The sequence below is a fragment of the Orbicella franksi genome, chromosome 13 (assembly GCF_964199315.1).
Source record: "Orbicella franksi chromosome 13, jaOrbFran1.1, whole genome shotgun sequence".
NCBI classification, from domain to species: domain Eukaryota; kingdom Metazoa; phylum Cnidaria; class Anthozoa; order Scleractinia; family Merulinidae; genus Orbicella; species Orbicella franksi.
In genome coordinates this window covers 19,640,753-19,664,654 of record NC_138157.1, presented here as the reverse complement: position 1 = coordinate 19,664,654, position 23,902 = coordinate 19,640,753, and the positions used below count along the sequence as shown (strand labels likewise).

The 23,902-nt window shown below is 37.6% G+C and overlaps 3 protein-coding genes across 4 annotated transcripts; 2 read left to right on the top strand and 1 right to left on the bottom strand.

Annotated features, from left to right (window-relative positions):
- Positions 1 to 2,803: 2,803 nt before the first annotated feature.
- Positions 2,804 to 9,833, top strand: LOC145465185 (uncharacterized). Its single transcript, XM_081448951.1, has 5 exons — positions 2,804 to 4,255; positions 5,987 to 6,085; positions 6,655 to 6,777; positions 7,308 to 7,360; positions 7,454 to 9,833. Exons 1-5 carry the CDS (start codon positions 3,994 to 3,996, stop codon positions 7,532 to 7,534), a joined length of 618 nt encoding a protein of 205 aa, XP_081305077.1. The 5' UTR covers positions 2,804 to 3,993; the 3' UTR covers positions 7,535 to 9,833.
- An 805-nt stretch (positions 9,834 to 10,638) lies between these two features.
- LOC145465184 (beta-1-syntrophin-like) lies at positions 10,639 to 17,862 on the bottom strand. Of its 2 annotated transcripts, XM_081448950.1 has the most exons (6): positions 17,013 to 17,862; positions 14,862 to 15,090; positions 13,344 to 13,537; positions 12,066 to 12,262; positions 11,148 to 11,260; positions 10,639 to 10,730 (listed from the first exon to the last, which is right to left on the bottom strand). In XM_081448950.1, exons 1-5 carry the CDS (start codon positions 17,779 to 17,781, stop codon positions 11,156 to 11,158), a joined length of 1,494 nt encoding a protein of 497 aa, XP_081305076.1. In that variant the 5' UTR covers positions 17,782 to 17,862; the 3' UTR covers positions 10,639 to 10,730; positions 11,148 to 11,155. The 2 variants fall into 2 exon arrangements, with proteins under 2 accessions (XP_081305076.1, XP_081305075.1); XM_081448949.1 differs by having other exon boundaries at positions 10,639 to 11,260.
- Positions 17,863 to 18,641: 779 nt separating this feature from the next.
- Positions 18,642 to 20,534, top strand: LOC145465793 (collagen triple helix repeat-containing protein 1-like). Its single transcript, XM_081449552.1, has 4 exons — positions 18,642 to 18,699; positions 18,917 to 19,029; positions 19,568 to 19,798; positions 19,988 to 20,534. The coding sequence occupies exons 2-4, from the start codon at positions 18,955 to 18,957 to the stop codon at positions 20,351 to 20,353; spliced, it is 672 nt and encodes a 223-aa protein (XP_081305678.1). The 5' UTR covers positions 18,642 to 18,699; positions 18,917 to 18,954; the 3' UTR covers positions 20,354 to 20,534.
- Positions 20,535 to 23,902: the final 3,368 nt, after the last annotated feature.

Sequence of the window (23,902 nt, the reverse complement as noted above, 5' to 3'; positions counted from 1 at the left end):
CTACACAACGGTCACCAAATTGCATTACGATCAACCCATTAGCGAATCATTACAAGCTTCATAGAACGGCTTTATATTAAATTGTAGCGCACTATGGCAGGGGGTCGCACACAAATAAATACACTATACCAAATATGACCTATGTCAAATACATATCATCGCCTGCGTGTGGTACAGGGTTGGGACACTCACAGATAGCAACAGAATTGATGTCGTGCGTAGTGCCATGGGCACGAAGAACTGTCTTATACACAGGGTAAAGTCGATTACATCCCAGATGAAATCAAGCTTCACGCTCAGAAAATCTCGGAAAACCGTGAAATTCAAGCTGCCTTGTTCCAGTAAAAGCGTCTAGGGTACGCCGCCTACAAGAGAACTTAGGAGAAACTCAAGCATACAGTGCCTCCCGTAACGTAAACTACGGAAATTTAGGGGCCTTTCTTCATTTAGGTAGCCTCTTCTAGGCGTTTAGTTAGTTGGGGCGCAGCGCGAAAAAAAGGCGGAGCGAAAGAAAAGGAGAGAAGCTACACTAACTGAGCTAACTAGTTCCACATAAAAACATTTTTAAAACATATTTATTCATTCACTTCCAACAAAGTTTGAAGGATACTGACGTGTATATAGCGGTCGCCCTGTTTATTTGCTGCAGATAATTGCTGCAATTCCAACAGAACTGAAGAGAAAGTCACTTGTTTTTCTAACTTCTGATCTCGCACACTGAATAGAATCCATCAGAAGTTCGTGTAACAAGTGGACAAAAACCTAGTACCAAGATTACTTACATCCCCGGGGGTAGCACTGCCATATATGGGCTATATAGGTATGTGCCGCTGTGAAGGGTATGGTTTTCAAGCAGTTTACTCTAGGATGGGGTATATAAATCAGAGCGTTTGGGTCTAGAATGTGGTATAACTTTTCACAAAACTCACTGGTTGGTTGAAGATTTATCTAGACTAAGGAAACCAGAAATTGCCACTCAAATGCAAATCAGCCCCAACAGTGTCGATAGATTGGGGGATTTGGGGAGTTTACTCTAGTATAGGGTAGCAAAATTCAGCTGAACTAGCTTTGCTATAGGCTAAGGGTTCCAGGGTCCCAGCGGCACATCCCCACCCAGAAATTCCCAAAGTACCCCCCCGGGTTTACATCGTATTGCAAACTTCTGTAAGACTGTTTTAAATATGTTCTCAAAAAAAATCATTTCTAGCAACACCAAATGTCGAAAACAAATGTCGAACTTTGTACGAAACACTTGAAAGTACTGGTGAAATGAAACGAAGGATGAAATTTTACCTGCGTTTGCACAATTTCTCTGAACTTTGAAATTTATTTTCTCTCGTTCCTATTGGAAATTGTTTTTGGTGTTATTTCAGGCAACTATTTATATCTTTAGCTTTAAGAAAATGTAAAAAGGACTGTAAAATACTTAAAATTATTCTGGTACCAGATTTTTGTCCACTAAAAACTGAAATTGCTCGATTTTCTATCGGATTTCGTCTTAACATCGTGTACCGTCAGTTAGAAGACAGAACACTACTGTTACCTAAACTGCGCTGCAAAAATTACTAAGTATAAATTGGTTAATGAAAATACTTGTCACGAAGCAGACCGCAATTAATTCTTGGGAAAAAAGTGATTAACTGGACATCAAATACACTTTACAGTTTTCTTTCAAAGTTGCAGCTCTTCATAGAATGCATAGGATTATTCCGACTTGGAAAGACTGAATCCAAAGAATTGACGAATTACAAACTTGTCACTGATGACCCGTGTTCTTTATGTCTTATTCATTTGAAAACTTCTTTCTATCGGAATATATTGCCCAAACCCCATAAAAGTAGACTATAGTTAATGAACTATCTTTACTTTTGCAAAACATTTTCCAAGAAACCTTATTTAGATGAATTCTTAGCTAAATTAAATGAACGCTGTGTCTTGTAAGGATCCTTATGATGAGACAGCAGCACGACTGGCGCTCTTCTCTTCTACTGATTTATTTCTATCTGTAAGAATTTTAAACCGTATTTCATTGTATACTACCGTTTATAATTTGTAAAATTAGTTGAATCTATGCAATTGTAAGTATCTCATTGTAAGGACTGTAAGTAACTAGTGTAAATTTAAAAATTAAAAACAATAAAGGCAACAGAAAAATATTGTTGTAAGTACTGTAAGTATTGTTAGCAGTGTAAGTAGTGTAATCAGTGTAAGTTTTATAAGTGTAGTAAGACCTCTGTTATACGGACGCCTAAGGGACAGAGCAAAGTATCCGAAGCAGAGACGGACTCGTCCTCAGTCCTCTTCATAAAGCGCGCGACACGGCGCAAGGAAAATAGTTCGAGAGAGCAAGGGGTGATGAGACGGGGCTTTCTCACCCTCGCGCTGAATGTAGAGGTCACTGTCGAGGTCACTGTCGAGGTCACCACGACCTGGCGTTCAGTAACAAAAAACAGGCCCACACTGGTAATTGCATCTATACAGCATTGAGACTACGTACTACCACACTGTACATTTTGGTTATATACAGTATACGTATCATTGCTTTGAAACGAAGTAAAACGCGATTACGCCATAAAAAACTAAAAAGTAATTCTAAAGTACACTTCTGAAACATGTCTCGATAGTTTGCAGCAGTAGCCCATATTGAGCCTTATATAAAACTAGATCAAACTAGAGTGAACTATATGAGACAATCTTAAATAATAAATAATAATATGTAACATCTATATAGCGCTAATTCCGTGTAGTCCATTAGCACTTCACAATTTAAATGAGTCATTTAACTTTAAAAAGTCTGTAACAGTCTACTTAGCTCTTACTAACCGAGCAGGAGGTCTGTATAGGAGCAGAATCTTGACCGAGGTTTTGAGTACAGACCGAACGCAGTGAGGTCTGTACACACGACGGAGGTCAATAATCTCCCATACAGACCGACTAAGCTCGGTTAATAAGATGTTCACTATATGGCAAGCAAGAAAAATTTAATTCGTTGACGTATAACTGGTTTGCACTAGCTAACATTTTACTTGCGAACGGCGATGAGCCGAACTTAATTCTGCCAAAGTTTGCTCGTCTTCTATCCTTTTTTTCTCATCAGGCTTTTTGGCACTTCCATGAATAAATATTGTTCAGAGAAAATAGTCAATATTTTTGCATTTTAGTTTGCAACTTCTTCACCGCAAAATGGAACTGGTCCAGATGGGAAAATCTAGACCGCTTTCAATATCGATTTCAGCCAATCAACTTCGTGAATTCGGTACAGTTCCCAGTCCTCAGTTGTGAAACACAGCCATGTAAGGCTTAGCTTCGCACTTTCACTTTTCTTCTCTTCGATCATCTTTGGTCACCTGTTGTGGTGTTTTATTTCAATTTTCATGAATCTCCAGTTGCGTTGGTGTTTGTGTAAGTTCAAACCGGAAATTGTATCACATTCACAAACAATCATCAGCTCAGTGATTACCGTAATAAGAAGGTTAACTTTTATATGAATTTGCTCTCTGGGGGCGAGATTTTGTGTCCGTTGACCGTATAAGAGAGGGTCCGTATGAGATTTCTTTTGACGAAAATATATGAGAATTTTGTCGGGGCATAGGAAACTGTCCATAATAGAGAGGTATGGTAGTCCCCCCCGGGAAGGAAGGTTGGACTGTCATATTGTAAGTAGTGTAAGGTTAGTACAGCTTAATTCAATAATATAACGGTCACCCTGTATATAAGTGTCACCTGGACATTTCCCATTCCCAAGGGCGACCGATTTATTGTCGGGTGAATGCTTGTACATGTCATCAAAATAGGAAAAGCCTGACAATAATTAACTTGAACAGCACCATGTCATTTCCTGTCTTGAAAGGTTCCAGTATTTTATATAATTTTAGGATCCTCAAGTTCTACGTGGCTCTCGGTTGCTGAGGTATTCTGATTCTGGTGACAATTGAACTACTGTTCAAACCCTTACCGCCCGAGTCTTTGGAGGGTTTGATCATAAGGGACGTGATGTTCGCCGAGATTTTATGCCGAGAGTGGAATTCCATTCGTGTGAGATTTTGGAGTATAGGTTACAAAAAGCGGCTTTTTCTGTCGATCCTTGTGCTATTGGTGCTCGGGTGCTTGGCTGTTTGGACTTCTTTCTTTGCGGACTTATCGGATCTGAACATAACACAAGAGAGGCAAGATGGCATAAACGATAGCTCACAATGGGATCGATGGGTTAAAGAAAATGGCTTGAAGGCTGTTGGAGACATCTGGGACAGTTGCGGTGAGGTCGCCTTTGAAAACGTGTTTGTGATCAACAGTTAACAAATTCTCTATTTTACAGGAACGAACTTTAAAAAATGATGTTCAGAAACTGTACGCGTAGGATAAAATCTTGATAGTTTGTTTTGACATCGACGATAATTTTTTTTATCGATTAATCGTTATTTTGCCCTTGCAGTTTATTTGCGCTTCTAGCTCTATTTCTCGATTTTTTCCTCTTTTATAATAGCAATTAGTGTTGACGTGTATAAACTTTGCTCCATCAGAATTTATTGTCCTTTACGCACGCAATCTTTCAAAATTTGTTCCAATCGAGGAATTTCTATTTCTTTTCAGATATTTTTTCTTGTCTCTTAAAGTCATCGCTAACAAAATAGAAGGAAAAATTACGTGTGGTCTTCCATCGCTCAAGATGCTGGAGAACAATTTCCTGTTTTCCTCTAAAAATAAAACAGGATTTGCCTGGAAGAAAAAGGTCAATGTCAAATGAGACATCAATTTCAGTACGTGACGCGCATCCGTCACGTCACGCAATCCAAAAGCGCCCGTTAAAATTTTCGCATCCCGGAACGGAAGCAACCTCAAACCTTATCATTACAGAGCTGTTTTATATATATATATATATATATATTCTAAATATAATTTTATGGTAACTGCGGAAATTCTCGCGCGCTCATTGGCTAATTTTCATTGTCAATAAGCGGACAGACAAATGAATTTGTAAATTATGAGATGCGTCAACGAGCGAGAGCGGACAATTTGACAATTTGTGTATTGTAAAAAACAAATTGACGTCAGTTTTTAATGCGTTTGTCCTGTTATTGACAATTAATTTCGTCATAACATTCTCAAAGTAGTCTGCGGATCCACTCGGCTATCGCCTCGTGGATCCACAACTACTTTGACAATATTATGACGAAATTCATGATCAATAACAGGACGGAGGTTTCCTTCATACAAGAAGTTTCAGGCATACACACCTCTCTGCATTTAGATACAGATTAACTAAATATGGCTTTGTGAGACCGAAAAGTTTCCGGAGCTTTCGAGAAACGGACCCCTGGCCTCTCGGGGTATTTTGCGAACAAGTGAATATGGTACAAAAGAGGAAATGCAAAATGCAAAAATTTAGGGGTTGAAGGGAACATGTAGCCCTAGGTTACATACGAAATGCAAAATGACGTTTCTTGAACATTATGGCATGTTGGGAGAGCTGCAAAAGGAAGTATTTTGTTTTATTTTTCTGCTTTGCTATAGTTAATTTTAAGCAGAGGTAATGCTGTTCAACTTTTTTGGGCTGGGCGACCACTCCCTAAGTTTTTAACAATAAATATAAATAATTTATGTGACTAATTAACAATTATTCCATGAAACCGCGTTGGATATGAAGTGATAAATAACCAACGAGCGCGTAGCGCGAGTTGGTTATGATCACTTCATATCCAACAAGGTCGAATGGAATAATTGTTTTAGTATATTCTTAATCGGGTTTTTGCCGCCGATTTTTATTTCAACAATTTTACAGAGCGGAAAATTTTTAAACTTGGCGCACTGTTTTCCATATAAGGTAAAACTCCGACTAATGGCTCATAGTCGGAGTTTTTGAGCCAATCAGAGAGCTAGAAATGCAATAGTCGGAGCTGAGAATATACTAATAACCATTGTTTACTGTTGTCACTGTGCCAACACTAAGACAAAGAGAATGTATAGTCAATCCTGCTTTGATTCGCAGACCTCAACGATTCACGGAAAAAGATAGGAAAAGTGATCATCCATTACGATGCAGAACAGAAACGAGTTATTGGAACAGCAGTTGCAAATTTTACAGCAAGTAAGATCAATGTTGATTGCTGTTAGCAGCTATTTCCTTTACGAGTGTGAGATGCATGAAAACTTGAGGCACAAAGATCCACAATATCGAGAGGGGATAGCATTCTGGTTCCATTTATATTGTGTCCTGTCCCACTCATTGGCAGGGCCTTCACGCAAACACAAGTTGACTCTTGTGACAAGATTTGATTGGCTTGGAAACCAGCAATGTGAAAATCTAGGTCTAAGAATCTAGCCAATCATATCATGTGTCTCCTGAACTGCATTTTTTCCTTGTGCCAAGGCCCCACCGGATAAGAGAGAAAAACGGCTATGGGAACTAATCAGGGGAGTGCTATGTAAATAGAAAAAGGGGTCTCCTTTTATTTCCTCCCCTTCCCTTCCCATGTTTTTTCTCTCACTTTACATGGTTCCAGACTGAATTCCATAACCACAGGTTTTTAAACGCCTCTTGCAACAACTGCAATTTAATGTTAACCACATAGAAAGTTTTGAAATCTGGACCTTTTGAAAATACTCAGTTATTCCAAGAACCAAATGTTTTATTTGCTTTCTCAAACACTATTGTAGAAGCGACCCTAAATGGTGGTATAGTGCATGTAGTAGCACAGTTCCATGGCCGAACCCTGCATGATGTTAAACACAATGTCTGCAAAGTGGATGCAAAAAGCTTTGGCTGTCCAATGCATAAAGGTAACAAATATAAATAGCTATCATTTCAGGACCAGCCTTAGCTGCCCACCCTAAAGGGAATAACATTGCAAACAAACAAGGAAATTCAGCTGAAGCAACTATCTCTATCCATTTCAGGGACTAGATGTGCCCTCCTTTCATTGGAGTCTGTTGTGGGATAGTTGATTCTAGGTCTAGGCCTGAAAAGTCAGTTGTCTCCTGCTGTCAGCCTAACCATAGGTGAAGGTGAAAGACTAAGGGGGGGGGGGGGTGGGGGAGGAGAGACAACTGTTCTTTCAGTTACCAAACATAATAATCATCAATCTGTAGATGAACCAAAACCACTCCAGAACAGAGGGGAACATTTGCTAAGCAGAAATTTACAGGACGCATGGGAAAACGACCATTGTTGGTAAATGCCTGAGGAAGGAATGGCTTGTAACATTGAAAATTATCACGTTGTGTCCAATATTTTTAACATTAAATGAAATGTTAGTCATAGTTGAATCACCTTGTTAATTTAATGACTTTTGTTGTGCATTTAATTTCAGGTCAAAAACTTCATGTTTATGAGTCCTTCAAACTACCAAAATACATTCCAAAGGTAAGATCGATCGTATTTGGTAAACTTTATTTTCCTTTATTTTTTTAACGCACATTATCTCATTGAAGAAAATGAATTCTTTTTTCTTTTTAGGGCCATTATTTTGCCACTGCAAAGCTGATAAATGAGGATAATGTCTGCCTGGGTATGACAGAGTCCAATCTCATAATATGATAATTTACAAGAAGTTGACAACTAGAATTTAAATCAATTCAATCCATGACTTAAGTGGCAATTACAACTGTCCCAAGATGTATCCCATGGAATGTGCAACTGTTTCCCATGACTTGGTTATGTGTAATATAAAATAACCTTTTTTAACATGTCTATTGTCATGGAACACAAGAAGAATTTTGGAGAAAAAGAAACTTTTGTTTCAAAGCTACCAAATCTATCCTTTTTGTTTCTATGCAAAAAAATGTTACTTCTTTTCTGATATAAGTACTGAAAAAGATTCCCAGTTTCATGGTAAGGATTCTTAAGCAATCGAAATATGTGTCACACTTTGTACATTCTATAAAATGACAACTTCTCACACATCCATCTCTTCTGGTCAGACCGGATCTCAATAAACTCTTAGGTATCCTGAAAACAGGTACAGAGGGCAGAGATGCATTTTTTATCCAAACCATGCCAAAAACCCTGTGTAGCGTAAAAGGCGTAAAATACCGTCCAAATACTTGACAACTGTTCGTCAAACTGAAGATGGATAGCAGAACTACATTTTGCCATGAAACTGTCTGGTTAATACATAGCCATAGTCTGCTGTTTATTGCTTGATGTGGAGTTGGAGTTGTTCTTGTATTTCCATAATGAGAACAATCTTTTTATTGCAATTAACCAGGTTAAAAACCATGTTCCTCAATACTGTCAATGATAAGTTTATTTACATATAAATAATTTTGCCACAATTAATAAATCATCAAAAAAAGTGGAGAATATGCCAATCAGAACATGTGAAAATTAAACATTCAGTCACTAGGTATACTACTTATTAGAATATTAGGATTTCATTTTAGTCACTTCTTTTCTAGGTCTGTACGTTGCTCACTAGTATGTATTAAAATCTTCATCTTTAGAATTCATAACTAGGTAAATGGCTACCTACCGGTAGTTTTAATTTATTAAGATCAACTTCAAATTAAAGTTTATGCAGCCATCAATGCAAACAGCAGATACCATTCATATTGTAACCACAATAAAATTCTCTTTTCTTATTGGTTCTCAGCATGATAAAAAAGATAGAAAAATTATGTCCCTGACTTTGATTTCATCATGGTCTACTGGCAAGAGTTGCGCACAGACAAACAACATTTATTAAATTTCTGGTTCAAAAACAATGCATCAATATATTTATTACCAAGAGTTGCTTAATTGTTGTTGAGTTTATAATGAGTGGGCTTTGTAGAGAAAAAATAAAGACAGATTAAAGCAGGATAAAGTGTAAGAGTTGTCAATTGAATTTGCAAAATGTCTTTATATTTCAATAGTAAAGTTAACAGATCAAGGCCTTACTTTGGTACACCTTCTATAACAAAACACCTCCCACTTCATCTCAACACTCAAACGTTGACCCAGCCACAAAGTTAGAACCTCTCTAGAGTAAAGAGGTACCTCTCTTGACAGAACTGGTGGACATTGCCCCTTTAACAACTGTTTAACTGGATCCGAAATATGTTGAGAGTCAATGTCTTGTTCTGGACTGTACCCAACACATAAATATTTTTCTCTTAATTTGTACACAATAAACACAGCAAAATGCTTTCTAAAAATACTTTCATTTATTTTCAAAATTTTATTAATATGGCTACAGGTGTGCAAAAGTCAGATTATAACCAAGGAAAACAAGTTGTAGACAGGTCTGTTTCCTATAAGGGCTGTGCAATACATTATTTATTCACTGAATGTGATGGCCAGAGATGAAAATGTTTGGCCCACATCCAATCCATCCAGACTTGGACACACGCTGTGATAAGATATCATAAACTTAAGTCTTCATAGATATGCCAGATTTTATAAACTAACTTTGCTAACCAATGCCTGATATAAATTTAAATTTCACCATAATGATTGATAATATATTGTTACAATGAACAAAGGTACATTTACCTTGAAATTAAGATGCAATCAATATAATGCCTGAAAACACCTGAAAGGAAAGCTTGAAGCATTACGCTTTCCTCGATCATATTTTATTAATTACAGCATAGTAAAAACGTCAAGTCACAAAATCACTAATTACATGTTTTGCTATTTTTCCTTGCTTTTCATTGTAGCTTAGTTCAAACCTAATACACTCAAATAATATAATTATTATCATTGGTTTGCTAAACTATACATTTGTAAAGGCATGGGATGTAACTAATTTCCTTTTGCAAGCACATTTACTATAACCCATAAACATCTACAAATAATATTGTTGATATACTTTCACTCCAAAAAGCTCAAACAAAGAAGTAACAACCCTTAATCTATGGTACCAACAGCAATTACATACCAAATAAAAAAGGTCATCCTCCTAATATGACACAAAAATCAGAATGTAAGAAACATCACCTCCCCAGTCTAAAATCCTAGACCTTTTTAAAAAGAAATTGAAGCACAATATACTAGGAGAATAATATGTCATCATGATAATAAAAATACAATTTATATATGTACTGCAGTGTCAATGTGAAAATGTAGTGAAAATCATCAAGAACAACAATGCTTCCACTTGCAAAATCCTACAAATGCCACTCTTTGGTATCAAAATGTAATTTATATAAAATTCCTATGTTTTACTTTCCTGCAAAGTGAGGTCTATTTAATTTGCACCGTTTTCATGCGTAGTTTCCTCAGTCTTTAAGATACAATTAATTAGCAAACATCAGAGCAATTAAAACTAATTCAAGACTTCCTTCTGTGCCTTTTCATATCTTGAATACAAAATCCTTTGCCTCTTCACTGCATCACAACATTGACAATAATCCTATTCCTAGCTACAGACAAACATAACTGCTATTTTAACTTTTCAGCACAGCTTTCTTGTGTTGTTCAATTTGGCTACATGCTGAAACCAGTCATGAAAAAGAATCTTGATCTGGAAAGTTTTTCAATTAATTTTACCACTGGCTGAGGGATAAAAGGTTTGGACTCTCTCTAGCACACACAACACCCAAACTGTGTGTTTTCAAGAAAGGAAAAAGTCTTCAAATACTAATAGTAACTCCCTGCGTTGTTCACCCTGATGTTACCACAAACCCTTTGAGATTTCTGTTTGTTTGCGTTTGTGTTTGTTTGTTTTTTGTTATGCATAGCAGCCAGCCATTGATTGCATTACCTTTCCATGGCATTTTGTGTTTAAGACCTTTACATCTTTTTCCATTTTCTGCGCAAATAAAGCAAAAAGATTGCTCGTTGTTTGTAAAGATCTAACTTACATGTAATTTATAATGAGTTAACTCGAACTGAAAGAAATGTATTAAAACGTTAATAATAGTTAATAGTTACATTAGAAGCATTTCTTAATGTCTACAAAAAAAAATGTCAATCTACAAATACATACATGTACAGCTTAAAACTAGTTGGCACTTAATTATAATATAATTTCATTCAGATGAAAAATGGCACTTGCACTTAATGGCATTGCCTCACAAAACAGCTGCAAACTAAACTAGAAATGACTTTTACACAAAACAATAATTATATTTAATGAGTTGTTTGTAGCTAAAAGTCCTCTTAGTACTATTGTCATTACATGAGAGGAGGAAGTATCAAGATGAGAAATCACAGTTTGTAACCTCACCACATTACTCAAGCAAACAGCCCAAGCCGAGTTGTCTTTGCTGAGAGGAAGGTATGCATAACAAACACCACAGGCTTAGGACAGCCATGAAGATCCAGTTCTAAATCCAACTCCTGAGGAGATTAAAATAGAGGGACAGCATCTCAGTTGATTATTAAAGTTCTCTCTCCTACTTTCCAAGATTAAAAATATCAAAAAACTTTTTTAGAGGAAGCCACACCAGTGTCAGCTGGTTTTCATGCAGGTCCTTGGTTTTTGTGGAGGGAGGAAAACTGCAGTACCAAGGGAAAAACCCTCGGAGTAAGGTCAGAATCAACAACAAACTCAACCCATGCCACGCATGGCACCAGGCTGAATGGTTAGCTTCCTTTTAGCTGGGCCAGTTCAAGTTGTCACACTGTAAAAAATAATTAGGAATTTTATTGCACCCTTTTTTAAAAAGATACAAATCGAACACTGCACATCACAAATAGACCATTTTTGATATATTAAAATTCTAACTTGGCTCCAAGGTTTGGGGGAATAAAACAAAAGAAATCATGTTGGGGTTGAGTGATGAATAATGAATTTCTTTTGTTTTATTCCCCAAAGCCTTGAAGCTATGTCAGAATTTTAATATATCGAAAATGGCGTATTCAATGACCATTTTCTACCCCAAACCTGTAATGAGCAATTCACAAAGCAATTAATGAATCATAAACAAGGCATTTTTCCTTATTTTGACCCATATAGCATTCACTAATACAAGAAAGCCACAAGGGCCAGATGATAAAAAGTCTAAGGTCGACTTCTATCACCATTATATACATTTTTCATCATGTGCACACTCGAATTCAGCAAGAAAGTCTGAAAGAATCAAGATAAGGAAGATTCATAATACCTTACAGAATGAATGTTTTGTCTTCATAAATTTATTACCTGATCAGACTCATCTGCCCCAAATTCCAGCCATAATCTTCTTTGCCCATCATCTGCTGAACGCTTCAACTTTTCAAATGGAAAATACCATAAGACCTGAGCACGTCCATTGCCTTCATTCCCACGTGCATCTGTAAGAGTGAATCCATTTTCAAAGTGTACAGTTAAACGTGCATCTTGGTCTCTCCACGTCACAGCTGTAGAGGAAAACAAATTCATGATTATTTTATAGCTCAATGTAAAATAGTTTAACTGCTTGCATAAAACATACGAACTATATCACACTTGCTACATTTGATCAGAGTATTACACAATAGAAGGGCTGCAATGATACAATTTCTCATGATACGATACATATCTCGATACAAGTGTCACCATATGATACATGATACGATACGTCATTACATATAACTGACAGGCAAAGAAGAGCTGCGAGGAACAGATGAACCATGTGTTTTGTCTGTGGCCAAACAAGACTGTGTCAGCTGACAGCTAATTGGAACTGCGCATGTTTTTGTGCCGCCATGTTGAAAGATACGTGACCGGAAGCACACAAAGCAATACAAAGAAAAGATGGAACTTTTTTTCCCTTTCCCAGGTCCCTTAGTTTAATAAATACCGGTAGCTCTGAAAGGACTTAGGTAAGGAGCATAAAAGACAGTTGTTTCTGAATGTTGAATTTTTTATTCATGAAGAATCACAAAATCATAATATCATGATATCTTGTCGTAATATCGATATTCGTATCATGACATAAAATATTGCGATTCACCACTGCATTGGTGTACCATTGCGGCACTAACCAATAGATATGCAATTTAAGAAGGGACCATGAGAGAGCTTTGAGAAAAAGGCTGTCACAAATACAGTGTATAGTTAAAGTTTTTAAAACAAATAAAGCCTGTTTCTATTTCATTGTGATTCTAAACTAGCATTGCTTGCCATCTTGGTGGTAGAATGACCTGCTCTGGTCTTTATCAAAGTGTAGGTCTGAGAGGAAATTAAAGAACTACATTACGTTCTATGTACTGTATTGTATGTATTTTCATCTACATACAGGTAGCTGTCTTTTCTTAAACAAAACAAAAACAAAAAAACTTACATCATCCATAAACAATTTTGAACATACATGTACAAAATGTACCTTTGGTTTGGGGTTTCAAATTTTTCTAACCAGTTTTGATTGACTTTCAGAAAGTGCATTCCAGCTGATTTCAGAAACTGAGCTGTCAAGCTTCCCAGATCCCTTGTCCTTCAACAGACTCATTTTAAACTTACCACAGTTAATTTCTTTGATTAGCGTTGCTGCATCATGGGCTCCCTGCACCAGGCTGCGTGACCAGTTAGCTAATTCTCTTGGAGTTTCCACTCTGAACATATGTGCCTCAACTCCTTTCCTTGTTCCAGTGCGTGTTCCAAATGTCAAATCATCATTCTGGAGGTGGTTAGTACCATGTCCTGAATGAACAAGTCTGTAAAATCATGAGAGAAACAAGAGTAGTTATTCTTTACAACAAGGGGATGAGAATTTATTTTTAAGTGTTGGTTGATTTCAAACTTCTCTGAACCTATTTGCTGAGTAAAATAATTTTAACAATAAACATATTTCATAAACCAAGTGCAAGAATGTAAAGGGAAGAGAAAAATCTTGGTCCATAACTTACAGTATAGACCTCAAACTTGGTTAATAAGAGGAACGTAGGTAAAAAAAATTGCCCTGTGGTTGGCATATCTTAACAGGTCTGAGTATGCCTTTAGTATTGCCCTTCTCAACTTTCTAAGTCATGTAATAATGATGCCTTCTCAAAGCAAATGGTATTAACACACACAACACACATACAAAAAAAAGAAATAGATACACAGGATTCTCCCAAAAATTGGAAGGAGACAGAGAATGTTTTGTAGTAGGCTTGTTCATGATTTTTGCTTAGTTTCCAAGTTTTCAGCTGAATTTCAAACGACTTTTAGCCCAGAGAGGTAATGATAAGGTACTGAAAACTTGTAAAACTTTAAGTTTCACATTTGCATTTTTTAATCTCAAAAATTCATATTTGTATCGAGAGTAGCCAGCCCATTCAGAACTAGTGGACAGCAATTTTCGCTCATCACCAGTGCTTACAGAGAACACTGGGTACAACAAGGTATTCTCTTACCCTTAAAGGCAGAACACATTAACACATTTTAATTTCAGTTATTGGACACACAATGGCTGATACATGTAAATGTGTTGAGACACTTCTTGGTAGAATTCTATTTTTGAGCATCCAACAAACATTTTTCCCCCTCCCCCCAAATAATGTTGGTTTTTTCAAGACTCTGCAGACCAAAGAACCTGCACAACATTAAATTGGAGGGTTGGGGTAGCAGAGAATTGTCACTAGATGTATTCGAAATACTACTAGGGGTTAAACATTATGAAGTGCCATTTTCACAAAGTGTCTCAATTACTAAATTGTTTGGAACTTATGAAGGTTGCACTGTCACCAACTCTTACTATTTGTCCCTACAACCAGGGCCGTAGCCAAAAAACTCTTATTGAGGCCATGTACACAGTTAAATCCAGAAAAAAAAATACATGTGACTGCAGTAACATACATAGTTAAAACCAGGAAAAAAAATATGACTGAGGCAATGTCTATGGTTTAAAAATGGTCTTCATTGGTATTTAGGGCGTTTATAATGACTTCATTTCTACATTTCAACCAAACACTGAGATCAGGCAAAAAAAAAAAAAATGACTGACGCAAGTGCTTCGGTTTGCCTGTTACTAGCTACGGCCCTAATAACATTGCCCACCTTGTTGCTAACAGTGGATGGCTCATTACTGGAGCACTCCAATCATCCCGTGACCAAGGTGCTGCCACATACAGCAACATGTCTTTTTCTGTCAAAGCAACAAACACCGGTTTCCATTCCGTATGAGAACTGTCCCCGCCAAGATGAACTTGCTCACTAAGCCAGCCCATAGCACGCACCTCGCGATATCCTGCATTGGAACTGAGCATGTCATTTACTTCTTCAATGGCTAAGAAAAAACAAAGAAAGAACTTAACCATTTGGCCTTTTAAGGCAGACATGAGTAACAACAATTTATTATTGTCATCGCCAGTTGTCATCTGTAAAATTTTATTGGACTTATAATTATTATACAGTTTCACCGTGAACATGTGACTTCAAATTTCCCACACAACTATATTCCTTAAAACTGTCTTCACCAGTGACACCTTTTTGCAAATATTTCAGTTCTAGGGATTGGGGGAAAGGGCACTCTCTGCAATATTTTGGGGTAGAGCTGCTTTTTTATTGAAACCCTTAAGCTAGTTTTGACAAAATGTGTGAATTTCCATCTCCAATTTCAGACCTGACTTAAAACTAAAATAATCACAATTTGAGACTTACATCAAACAAAACCAGGGTGCACAAAACACACCCAATTCAAAAGGCACAAAAACTTTGATACTCTTTGATTTTGCTCATACAAAATGTACTTTATTTAAAGCTTTCCACCAAGAATCTTGGTTTAAAGACAATGAATATTGCAGAAATCAAGTTTTACCAACAGGAGTTAGTTTGAAAACAGAGTTCTGTAGTACTGTATTCATGTCATGTTTACAACCTTTCCAAATTGCGAACATAAAAAAAAACAAACGAATGAACAAGAACTGGTCTTTTTCAACTACATCACACTTGTTAAATACTTTAAGTCTGTTTTGTTAAATTGATGACCAGGGTTGCAGTGTCCAACAAGGATAAGGTCAGTTTGAAACAATTTCTTTTAAACTAATTCATAATAACCAGTTTCGGATAAAAAGGTTTAAGGGAATAACAGGCTACAGCTGTTTCGAAAATGAGAAAATTTACGCTGTAGGGCTAATTGAAAAACAAGAGGTTTCAGAGAAGACCAAATCTTAAAATAAATGATCTCTTTGTTATGACTGTGGCTGCCTTGAAACCTAACCAATTTCAGTTTTTAACTGCTTACAAATTAAAAGTACATACAGAAATCACAACACTGATTAAAGAGAAGTACATGTACTTTTGCTATTTTTACGACTCAATATTTTTAATCTCCTTAAAAAGACTATCGTTTTCACAATTTCAAATTGCTTCTTCGAAAATTGTTCGCAAATTTCCAGCCAAATCGACAAAGTGCTATTCCTCAATAGTTTTATGCTCAAACTGTTTTCATTAGCATAATCAAAATTGATGAGTTCTACCCGATGGGCTTTGAATTAATTGAGACATAAATAAAGGATTTGTTACTTGAATAGGTGCCGATCTATTTTTAATGGTTTTCGTTTCGTCGCAAATGCGGGCTCTACTTGTTTCCACTTTTTTCTAGATTTGAAAAGATTTCTATTAAATATTTATTCAACCAGTTACAACAGAGTGCCTGAAAAAGCACTGTTTTTATACATCTTCTTTATTCAGTAAACAAGCCATTACCTCTGACTGCAATGTTTTGACTGTTTACGAAAGTGGGAAACTGTCACACGAAGGTTGAAACAATAGCAACAAAGCGCGAACAATGCTTTCCACTCTCAAGTGTCAGAATTAAAATTTCACCCTTCCGTTCAGCTGTTCGCTCAATCTTTATTTATAAAATATAATGACAAACTTAAAGTGTTAAACTTCGAAAGCAGTACTCAAGCACTTTGGCAATCAGTACTAACAGAATTGAAAAATTGCACTTTTCAGTCTCCAGTCTCGAATGAAACCCATACGATGGAATGAGGGAAAACTATGAAATCCATTAACTGAAGTAAATTCGCCTCATTTCAAAAATAAATCTGTAAATTTGCATCGATCTACCCCGCATGTAATCCATAATTGCAGCGCTAAGCGCCAAAGCTGATGATGAATAAAAGCTGCTGGTGAAAATATCTCCGCAATATTTCCGATTTTGCGTTAATTCACTGCTACTAAAATTAATGTCATGGAACATACCTGGTGCAATGAGCCTTGTAATATTCGTATGAATATCAGTGAACCATTGATTCGTTGCTGAAGTATCTTTCCCCCGCAGTATGCACGCTGATCTGGCGTCGGGATTATAAAGCTCGAACGTTCTTCCATGATTTTCAATCTTGGGCGAAACGTGCCTCGTCACGAAGCACAACTTGAGAGGTATTTTCTTCACTTCGATACAATTTGGCTTGCCCTCCGAAGATCCTTCACCTTCGCCATTCGTACTCGCATTTGCAGCAGCATTAGCGTTCAATTCGGCCGTGCGATGAAAATAAGGTGTCACTTCTTTCACATACTTCACAGTCAAATCAACTTCTTTGCCTGCACGTTTCAGCGCCCTCACCGCTTCATCGTGGGTAGCGTTTCGGAGGTCTTCTCCATTTACCGCCAAAATCGCGTCCCCTATGTACAAACTCTCTGTCTGATCCGCAGCTAACCCTTTGAAAATCTTCGATATGAGAATAGGCATCTTGTTTTCCTTTCCACCTTTGATACTTATCCCTAAACCGCCAACTTCTTGCTTTATCACTCGCACAGTCCGGATTTGGTCCGCGATCGTTTGCGGTGGTTCGACGTGGTCGTTCGCTTCTGGTGAACGAGGAGGAGTCGGTGAGGGCGGTTGGCCATTAACTAAAGAATTATCTTCTACATTAAGAGTCAAAACATCGTCATCGAGGGTGGCTAACACTCGTTTCCATCCATCTTTAGTGAAAATTTCTAACATTCCCGAGCGCGTAGTGGCCGCCATTTTTGGCCTCGCATTCCCCTCTTGTGATGACCTTCCCGCTGAGCTGTGCTGAGCTGAGCTAAAGAGTCTGGTAATGAGTGGCTGAGAAAAAATTGGGAATGAAAGAAAGCGAAACTTCCGCTCTTTGACAAGATCCTCTTTGCTTCTTTTTGCGGTACGAAGCATATAAAAGAAAGCATTGTAAGAAAAGGCTCCATTTGCAGGGTGGACGAAACGTTAAAAAGCTTAAGAGTACCGATAAACCTTTTTCACAAATGTTTTCGTCTCTTTCTCTTCGCTTTCCATTCTTCAGGGTTTCTAGATCCCCTTACGATACAAGCAGAAACACAGATTAAAAAGCCGATTTACCTAACTGGATTAAAATTGAAGAGTTAATTGCACATTTTTTATAGTCACGAACCAATGCTAAGTTCAGTTTCAGACGAATGTTTAACAAAGGGTCACTGAGAAAATCTATGACTTTTGAGGACAGTAAACCTAATAAGTGACAGTTCTAAAAAAATAATAATTTCTTGAACTTATTAAGGGTCTCTAAAACTGATTTTATTTAGGTCTGTTATATTCAAAATGTTTCGATGAGCCCCTTTTCGTGCCAATCTTGACCAATTTTTATACCCAATCACCAGACCGTAAAATACTACAGAGTGATATGCATAAACTATTTATCAGCAAAAATTCATTAATAAAAATGTCAACATTATCATAACAGTCGACATGATGTATATTTATTAATTGGAGCTAGCGTGTTTTTGCCCGAAACAAGAGAGACAAGAGAGCAAAACTGAAGGTAGATTCTTTCGGGTTCGGCATACGAGAAGTACTTGTAGTTCTTCCGATAAAAAAAGAGAAATCATATCGTTCGGGTGTCCAATTTTCTGGAACGATACAAGTCACGGTATAACACTAGAAAAAGAGGAGGTAATTATGCTTGGGTCTTGGGAACTGGTCCACTGCTTCAGTAAACACAGTTCACGGTGGCTTGACAACACAGCAATGAGGAGGGCTCATTGATCAGAAATATTCTAAAACTCAACCGAGTTCAGCTTAGAAATTACAACTATTAACTCCTTTGCTCCGCCGTTTCCTTGCACTAGCTGTATAGGTTACATGTAACGCTTTTTTTTCTCTCTTTCAGTCGAACTTGCTGACAACGGCCAAGAAAAAGCTGAAACAATGAGTTTCGTCATCTTTCTCAGTTGCCTTGCTGGATTTATTATTCCACATTTGGTGTTTTCCTCCAACCAGTCGGTAAGTTTTCATCTTCACAATCTTGAAATTCAACAAATCGATGCGGTCTCACTCGCAAGTTTCTTTTACTCGCGAAAAATTCAGCTCCCCAATAATTACATGAACGAACTGTCTTTCCTTAGTCTTAGTCTTGTTTCACTTTTCCTTGTTTGGCATTACATTCTCAGTCGCCAGTGAGATCACAGCTATTTTGTTATTAAAGAATGCAACGACAAAGAGGCGGAAAATCAACGCTGAGATGAAAGAGATCACATTCAGTTCGAAAAAAACGGTATTGGTGTTTTGTTTTTTTTCCAACGAACAATTGAAATTAGCCTCCACAATAACCTTCCACAGACCATACTCTGTTTTTCATTGTTTTCGTCATGTAGTCGAGCAAATGCTCCTGTTACCAAAGCATTTCTACTCTAATAGCGTCTCGGCATCGAAGCAAGTGAAAAAACTATTCTGAGACCCGTGCCAATAAAGCAGTTTTATCAGTCACCAAGCATTTAAATAAAACCTAAGTTTTCCGTCTTTCTTCTTTTCCCGTTATCAGGTAAAATCCCAGTCCCCGCCGACCTTGAGCTGTACTGTCAGCGGCTGCAGTGGTGTACCTGGAGCTCCCGGGGCCAAGGGAGACCAAGGACCTGTGGGAACACCCGGTAAAACGGGACCTAAGGGCTCTCAAGGACCCAAAGGCGAGCAGGGTACCCAGGTCCCTCAGAGAAACTGGAAACAATGTGCGTGGAAGAATCTCAATGATGGGAGAGACTATGGGCTGATTAAGGTAAGAGACTTTATTAACAATAATTATAAAAAAAGTGCTCCTTGATTAGTTTCCCCTAATATTTATGACAAGGAAATCAGAGTCTGGCTACATGGCGTCAAGTTTGTTTTTAACCAGGTAATAAAAAGATTAGCATCAGCGTTTTCTACCAAATTAAGATATAAATTTACTTCGAATTCTGGCTTGTAGGAGTGCATTTTTACCAAGCACGCCCAGGATACAACCTTGAAAGTGGAGTTCAATGGTGACTTCAGAATAGCTTACTGCCTGGATTGCTGTAAGCGATGGTACTTCACCTTTGATGGTGCTGAGTGTAAAGGTCCACTCACCATTGATGGTCTTGTCCTTATTTATCGAAACAACGGCAAAACGGACACCAATATACACAAAACAACTTATATTGGAGGATACTGCCAGGGACTTTCCAAGGGAACCATTAAAGTGGGAATAAAAGTGGGAGACTGCCCGGGGAAGAAATCGGGGTCTGATGCTTATACCGGGTGGAACTCCGTGACTCGTATCATGATCGAGGAGGTCAATGCACCCCAGAAGTAGCTTGGAAGCAAAACAGAAAGATAGAAGGCCTTAACCTGCTTCTTAATTTTGTTGTTATCATTATCATATGGTACACATTAGATGCGGGATATTAGTGTATTAACAGCGATTAAAAAGATTAATTTTGAAGCATTAGCGATTTGTGTGTTTATTGTTGAAACTACAGCAGAGAGGTATCAAGTGCCCGATCCCTGAATTCCTTCGAATACGCTAAATTGACTTGGAAAATCCATAAAGCGGCGTATGCACCGCTTATGATTTGGTTTCCGTTTGTGAGAGTAATCCTACTCAAAGAACCTCAAAGGGCTCTTAAGATCTTAGGAATTCATAAACCAAAAGATAGCACGAGTATTGAAACCCCTTACACTGAAATTTAGCTCACTTTTGATGGACATTTAAAAAACTCTGTGGAAATCACAAGACATCGCATCAAATGATCATTTTTCAGTATTTGGATTTAAGGTCATTCCCCAGTATTGCATTGCGCATCCTTACTGCGCATAATTTATGGCGTTGTTAGCGCGCGTTCGTGCACGCGCACATTGAAAACATGGCGGATATGCCTTGATATTGAGTTCTATCGGTTGAAAAACTGGTTCCAATATTTTAACAAGGATTCAGCTGTCTGTCAAAATCAAACGTAAAAAGTTTATTTGTGTCCGACACAAGTATTGACTGTAGTTTGAGGCGTGTTTTCATGAGTTTGGGCTCACAAAGAGTTTACAATAACTTAGAATGCGTTCTTGTAATAAGCATTAAATAACGTTAAAATGGGACATTTTGAATGCCTCACTGGTCCTTAACGAGCATGGGCACCCCCCTTTTTTATTTTATAATGAAAGTTCTCATATGATAAATATTCATTGGACAAAGTTTGAACGAAAATCTACGTCAAGTTTTATTTCAGGGGAATTACCTTAAATAGAAGTCTGCGTGACGTAGGAAATGTGTCCGGGTTTGACAACGTTTTGGAAGATTTCTCGTAGTTAACGCCTGGTTTGCCCCTAATTCCTAAAAAAAATTTCCATAGTATCAGGTATTATTTATTTTGGACTAGAGGTGAGAAGTATTGTCCAATCCCTGCTTTTTATTGGTTTAGTTATAAGTAGAAGCTTATAAAATAACGTGAATTTACAAAAGTAAATGACTGCCTTTCGATAAAATTTCACTTTTGTAGCTAGTCCCCAAATAAGTGATCCCCCAAAAGTAAGAGCCCTTTAAAAGCAAAGCCTTCAAACATAACTTGCCTTGTTGTTAAAAAGACAATGGAAATGAAAACAAGTCATACAGAATGCTACACAAGGGAAACAGTGCGTTTTGTTTCCCTGAGACCCACAATGTTCCTCGAGGGGAAGCCAAGGGTTACATTGCGGGTCGTTAAAAACTTCCCTACTCATTTTTGCGCCCAGTGGACGCCATTGTGTTGATTATCCTTCAAATGGTTTTCGCAACACGTGCAGATTTGAAAGCTGGGGAATATCCTCGGACATTTCCCAGTTCTAGCTGGGGAATATTTAGTCACGTGACGGGCTTAGACCAATCGCGCGCTAGCGAAATTATTTCAGTGATGGATTATAATGGAGAATACCGAAGGACTATGCCCGAGAAGAAATAAAGGGTCCACGATTAGGACTGACAGTCATCATATCGGCTTGCGCTTTGCCCCTCAGTTCTTCTCTAAAAAGCTCTGATAGTATCAGTGGTTTTTTCCATTAGGATTAGAGATGTAAGCGCCAAGTCATTTTGAAAAAGATGACGTGGCGTTAGAGGGCCAAAGTAAAATGCCTTTTTTATCGGTTTGTTAGAGGCCGGTAAAATAAGTCATTACATTCTAGGATCTCAGGTCAGCCTCGTTCTAGACCAGAAATCAAACCAACTGTAGACTGCCGTGCGTGATCTGTTTCTTTTCCTAGCGTGCAATAAACGATCGAGAGGTGAGAAGTGCGGGCGTTCGAGAGCAAGAAAAAAGGAAAGACCTTCGCAGTCTTCGTAGTCGGTTTTTCCTGCCTCTTGCCACTCCCTCCGCTTTCCTTCCCAGTCTAATTTGCGTAATCTAAACTCAGTCCCGAGCGCGGGGAATCCCAAGAAGAGAAACCGACTTCTCGTAGATTGTACGTGAACTTGAAATATCCAGCCAACAAAATCGAGCAATTTAAATTAGGCTAGTTTAAATGAATATTCTTTTGAGCCATGCAACCAAATAAGAAACAGAAAAGAGCCGCGGGGCATTTCTCCTTTTCGTTTACGACGCGCCCAGGGCAAAGAAAGTTTCACCCTACACCGATGAAAACAGAATGGCCGCCTTGTCCGTACAATGGTAAGTCTGCTCATGCAAACGTTTGCTTGATTCACCCAATGAATTGATCTTCAATAAATCGCGTCGTTGCGTTTCTCAGAGGTCTTTGTGATAGGATTTCTTGTTGAGATTTTATTAAATAAATAAATTAAGAGAATGTAGTAAATAAATTTAATTAGACTGTTTTGATGTCGCTTATTCAATAGTTCACTCATTAATTCAAGTAGAATTTTAATGAAGTTAACACAGTGACAGAAAACAATTAAACAGTACTGACTTGACGTAAATTTGTTGGCTGGCAATAAAAGGAATTGTAAATAACGAGGATACTCAAGATTGATGAATATATAACTTCTCCTTATGATGTGATCCATTATCAGGATTATAGGTCATGAGAGTCAAGCAAATAATCACAAACAAGGCGTTGCGTTGATGGTAAAATAAATTCTCCTAACTAATTTATAGAAAAATGTTTGGCGTGCAGTAAAGAGAACATGAAAGACAAATCAGGATTAAGTTTTCAAATATTTATGAATTTATAGAGGAAATTTACTAGTTTCTTTACACAAAATTAAAGTTCTTACTTTGCATGCGTCAGCATATGCTTTTGAAGCAGTTTACTACACTGCAATACATTTATAACCAAGTACTAAATCAGATAATCTCAAATCAAAGTCTTGCGTTTTGCAGGAGGGTCTGGTAGCGTGACAGAAAACTTGTGATGTTGAGGTTTTGCTCATCTGTCTTGAAACCAGGCAAATATTTACTTTGTACGTTGTCAGCTCAACTGCACAGTAAATATTTGTTGTGTTAAACGAATCAGTGTGAGGCTAGGTGAACTAGTTTTTACGAGAAACAGTAAACACTGAAAAGGAATTATGTGACGAAGCGTATGAGTTGTTTAGAGTCTAGAGTTAAGACTTCAGACCCTGAGTGGTATTTTAATCTCAACTTTAAAGTCTCTGACGCCAGGAAATCTTGGAAGCAAACTTGACGATAATTTGAGGTAATTGGGTAAGCGGTTTTTTTAGTTCAATCGACTCAAGAGGTGAAGGAATGTTTTTCTCTCGGTTGAATTTCAGCCGAGAGATTGCGACTAAGCCGAGGTTGCTAACTTCGATCGATTATCATCATGAATTTCAAAATTGTACTATACACATCGCGAATCCCACCAACATTTTCGTTTTCATGTAGCTGATTGCTTTTGTGTCATTGTTTTCCTAGTTTACAGAATTCTTCCAGACTAAGTGGAG

Coding starts and splice junctions, on each gene's coding strand:
- LOC145465185 (XM_081448951.1), top strand. CDS start 3,994: ATGTTCGCCGAGATTTTATGCCGAGAGTGGAATTCCATTCGTGTGAGA. Junction 4,256..5,986: donor AGACATCTGGGACAGTTGCG/GTGAGGTCGCCT, acceptor TTTGATTCGCAG/ACCTCAACGATTCACGGAAA. Junction 6,778..7,307: donor TGGCTGTCCAATGCATAAAG/GTAACAAATATA, acceptor ATTTAATTTCAG/GTCAAAAACTTCATGTTTAT.
- LOC145465184 (XM_081448949.1), bottom strand. CDS start 17,781: ATGGCGGCCACTACGCGCTCGGGAATGTTAGAAATTTTCACTAAAGAT. Junction 15,091..17,012: donor TACAAGGCTCATTGCACCAG/GTATGTTCCATG, acceptor GTTTTTTCTTAG/CCATTGAAGAAGTAAATGAC. Junction 11,261..12,065: donor GGGCAGATGAGTCTGATCAG/GTAATAAATTTA, acceptor TAATCTCCTCAG/GAGTTGGATTTAGAACTGGA.
- LOC145465793 (XM_081449552.1), top strand. CDS start 18,955: ATGAGTTTCGTCATCTTTCTCAGTTGCCTTGCTGGATTTATTATTCCA. Junction 19,030..19,567: donor TGTTTTCCTCCAACCAGTCG/GTAAGTTTTCAT, acceptor TCCCGTTATCAG/GTAAAATCCCAGTCCCCGCC. Junction 19,799..19,987: donor GAGACTATGGGCTGATTAAG/GTAAGAGACTTT, acceptor TCTGGCTTGTAG/GAGTGCATTTTTACCAAGCA.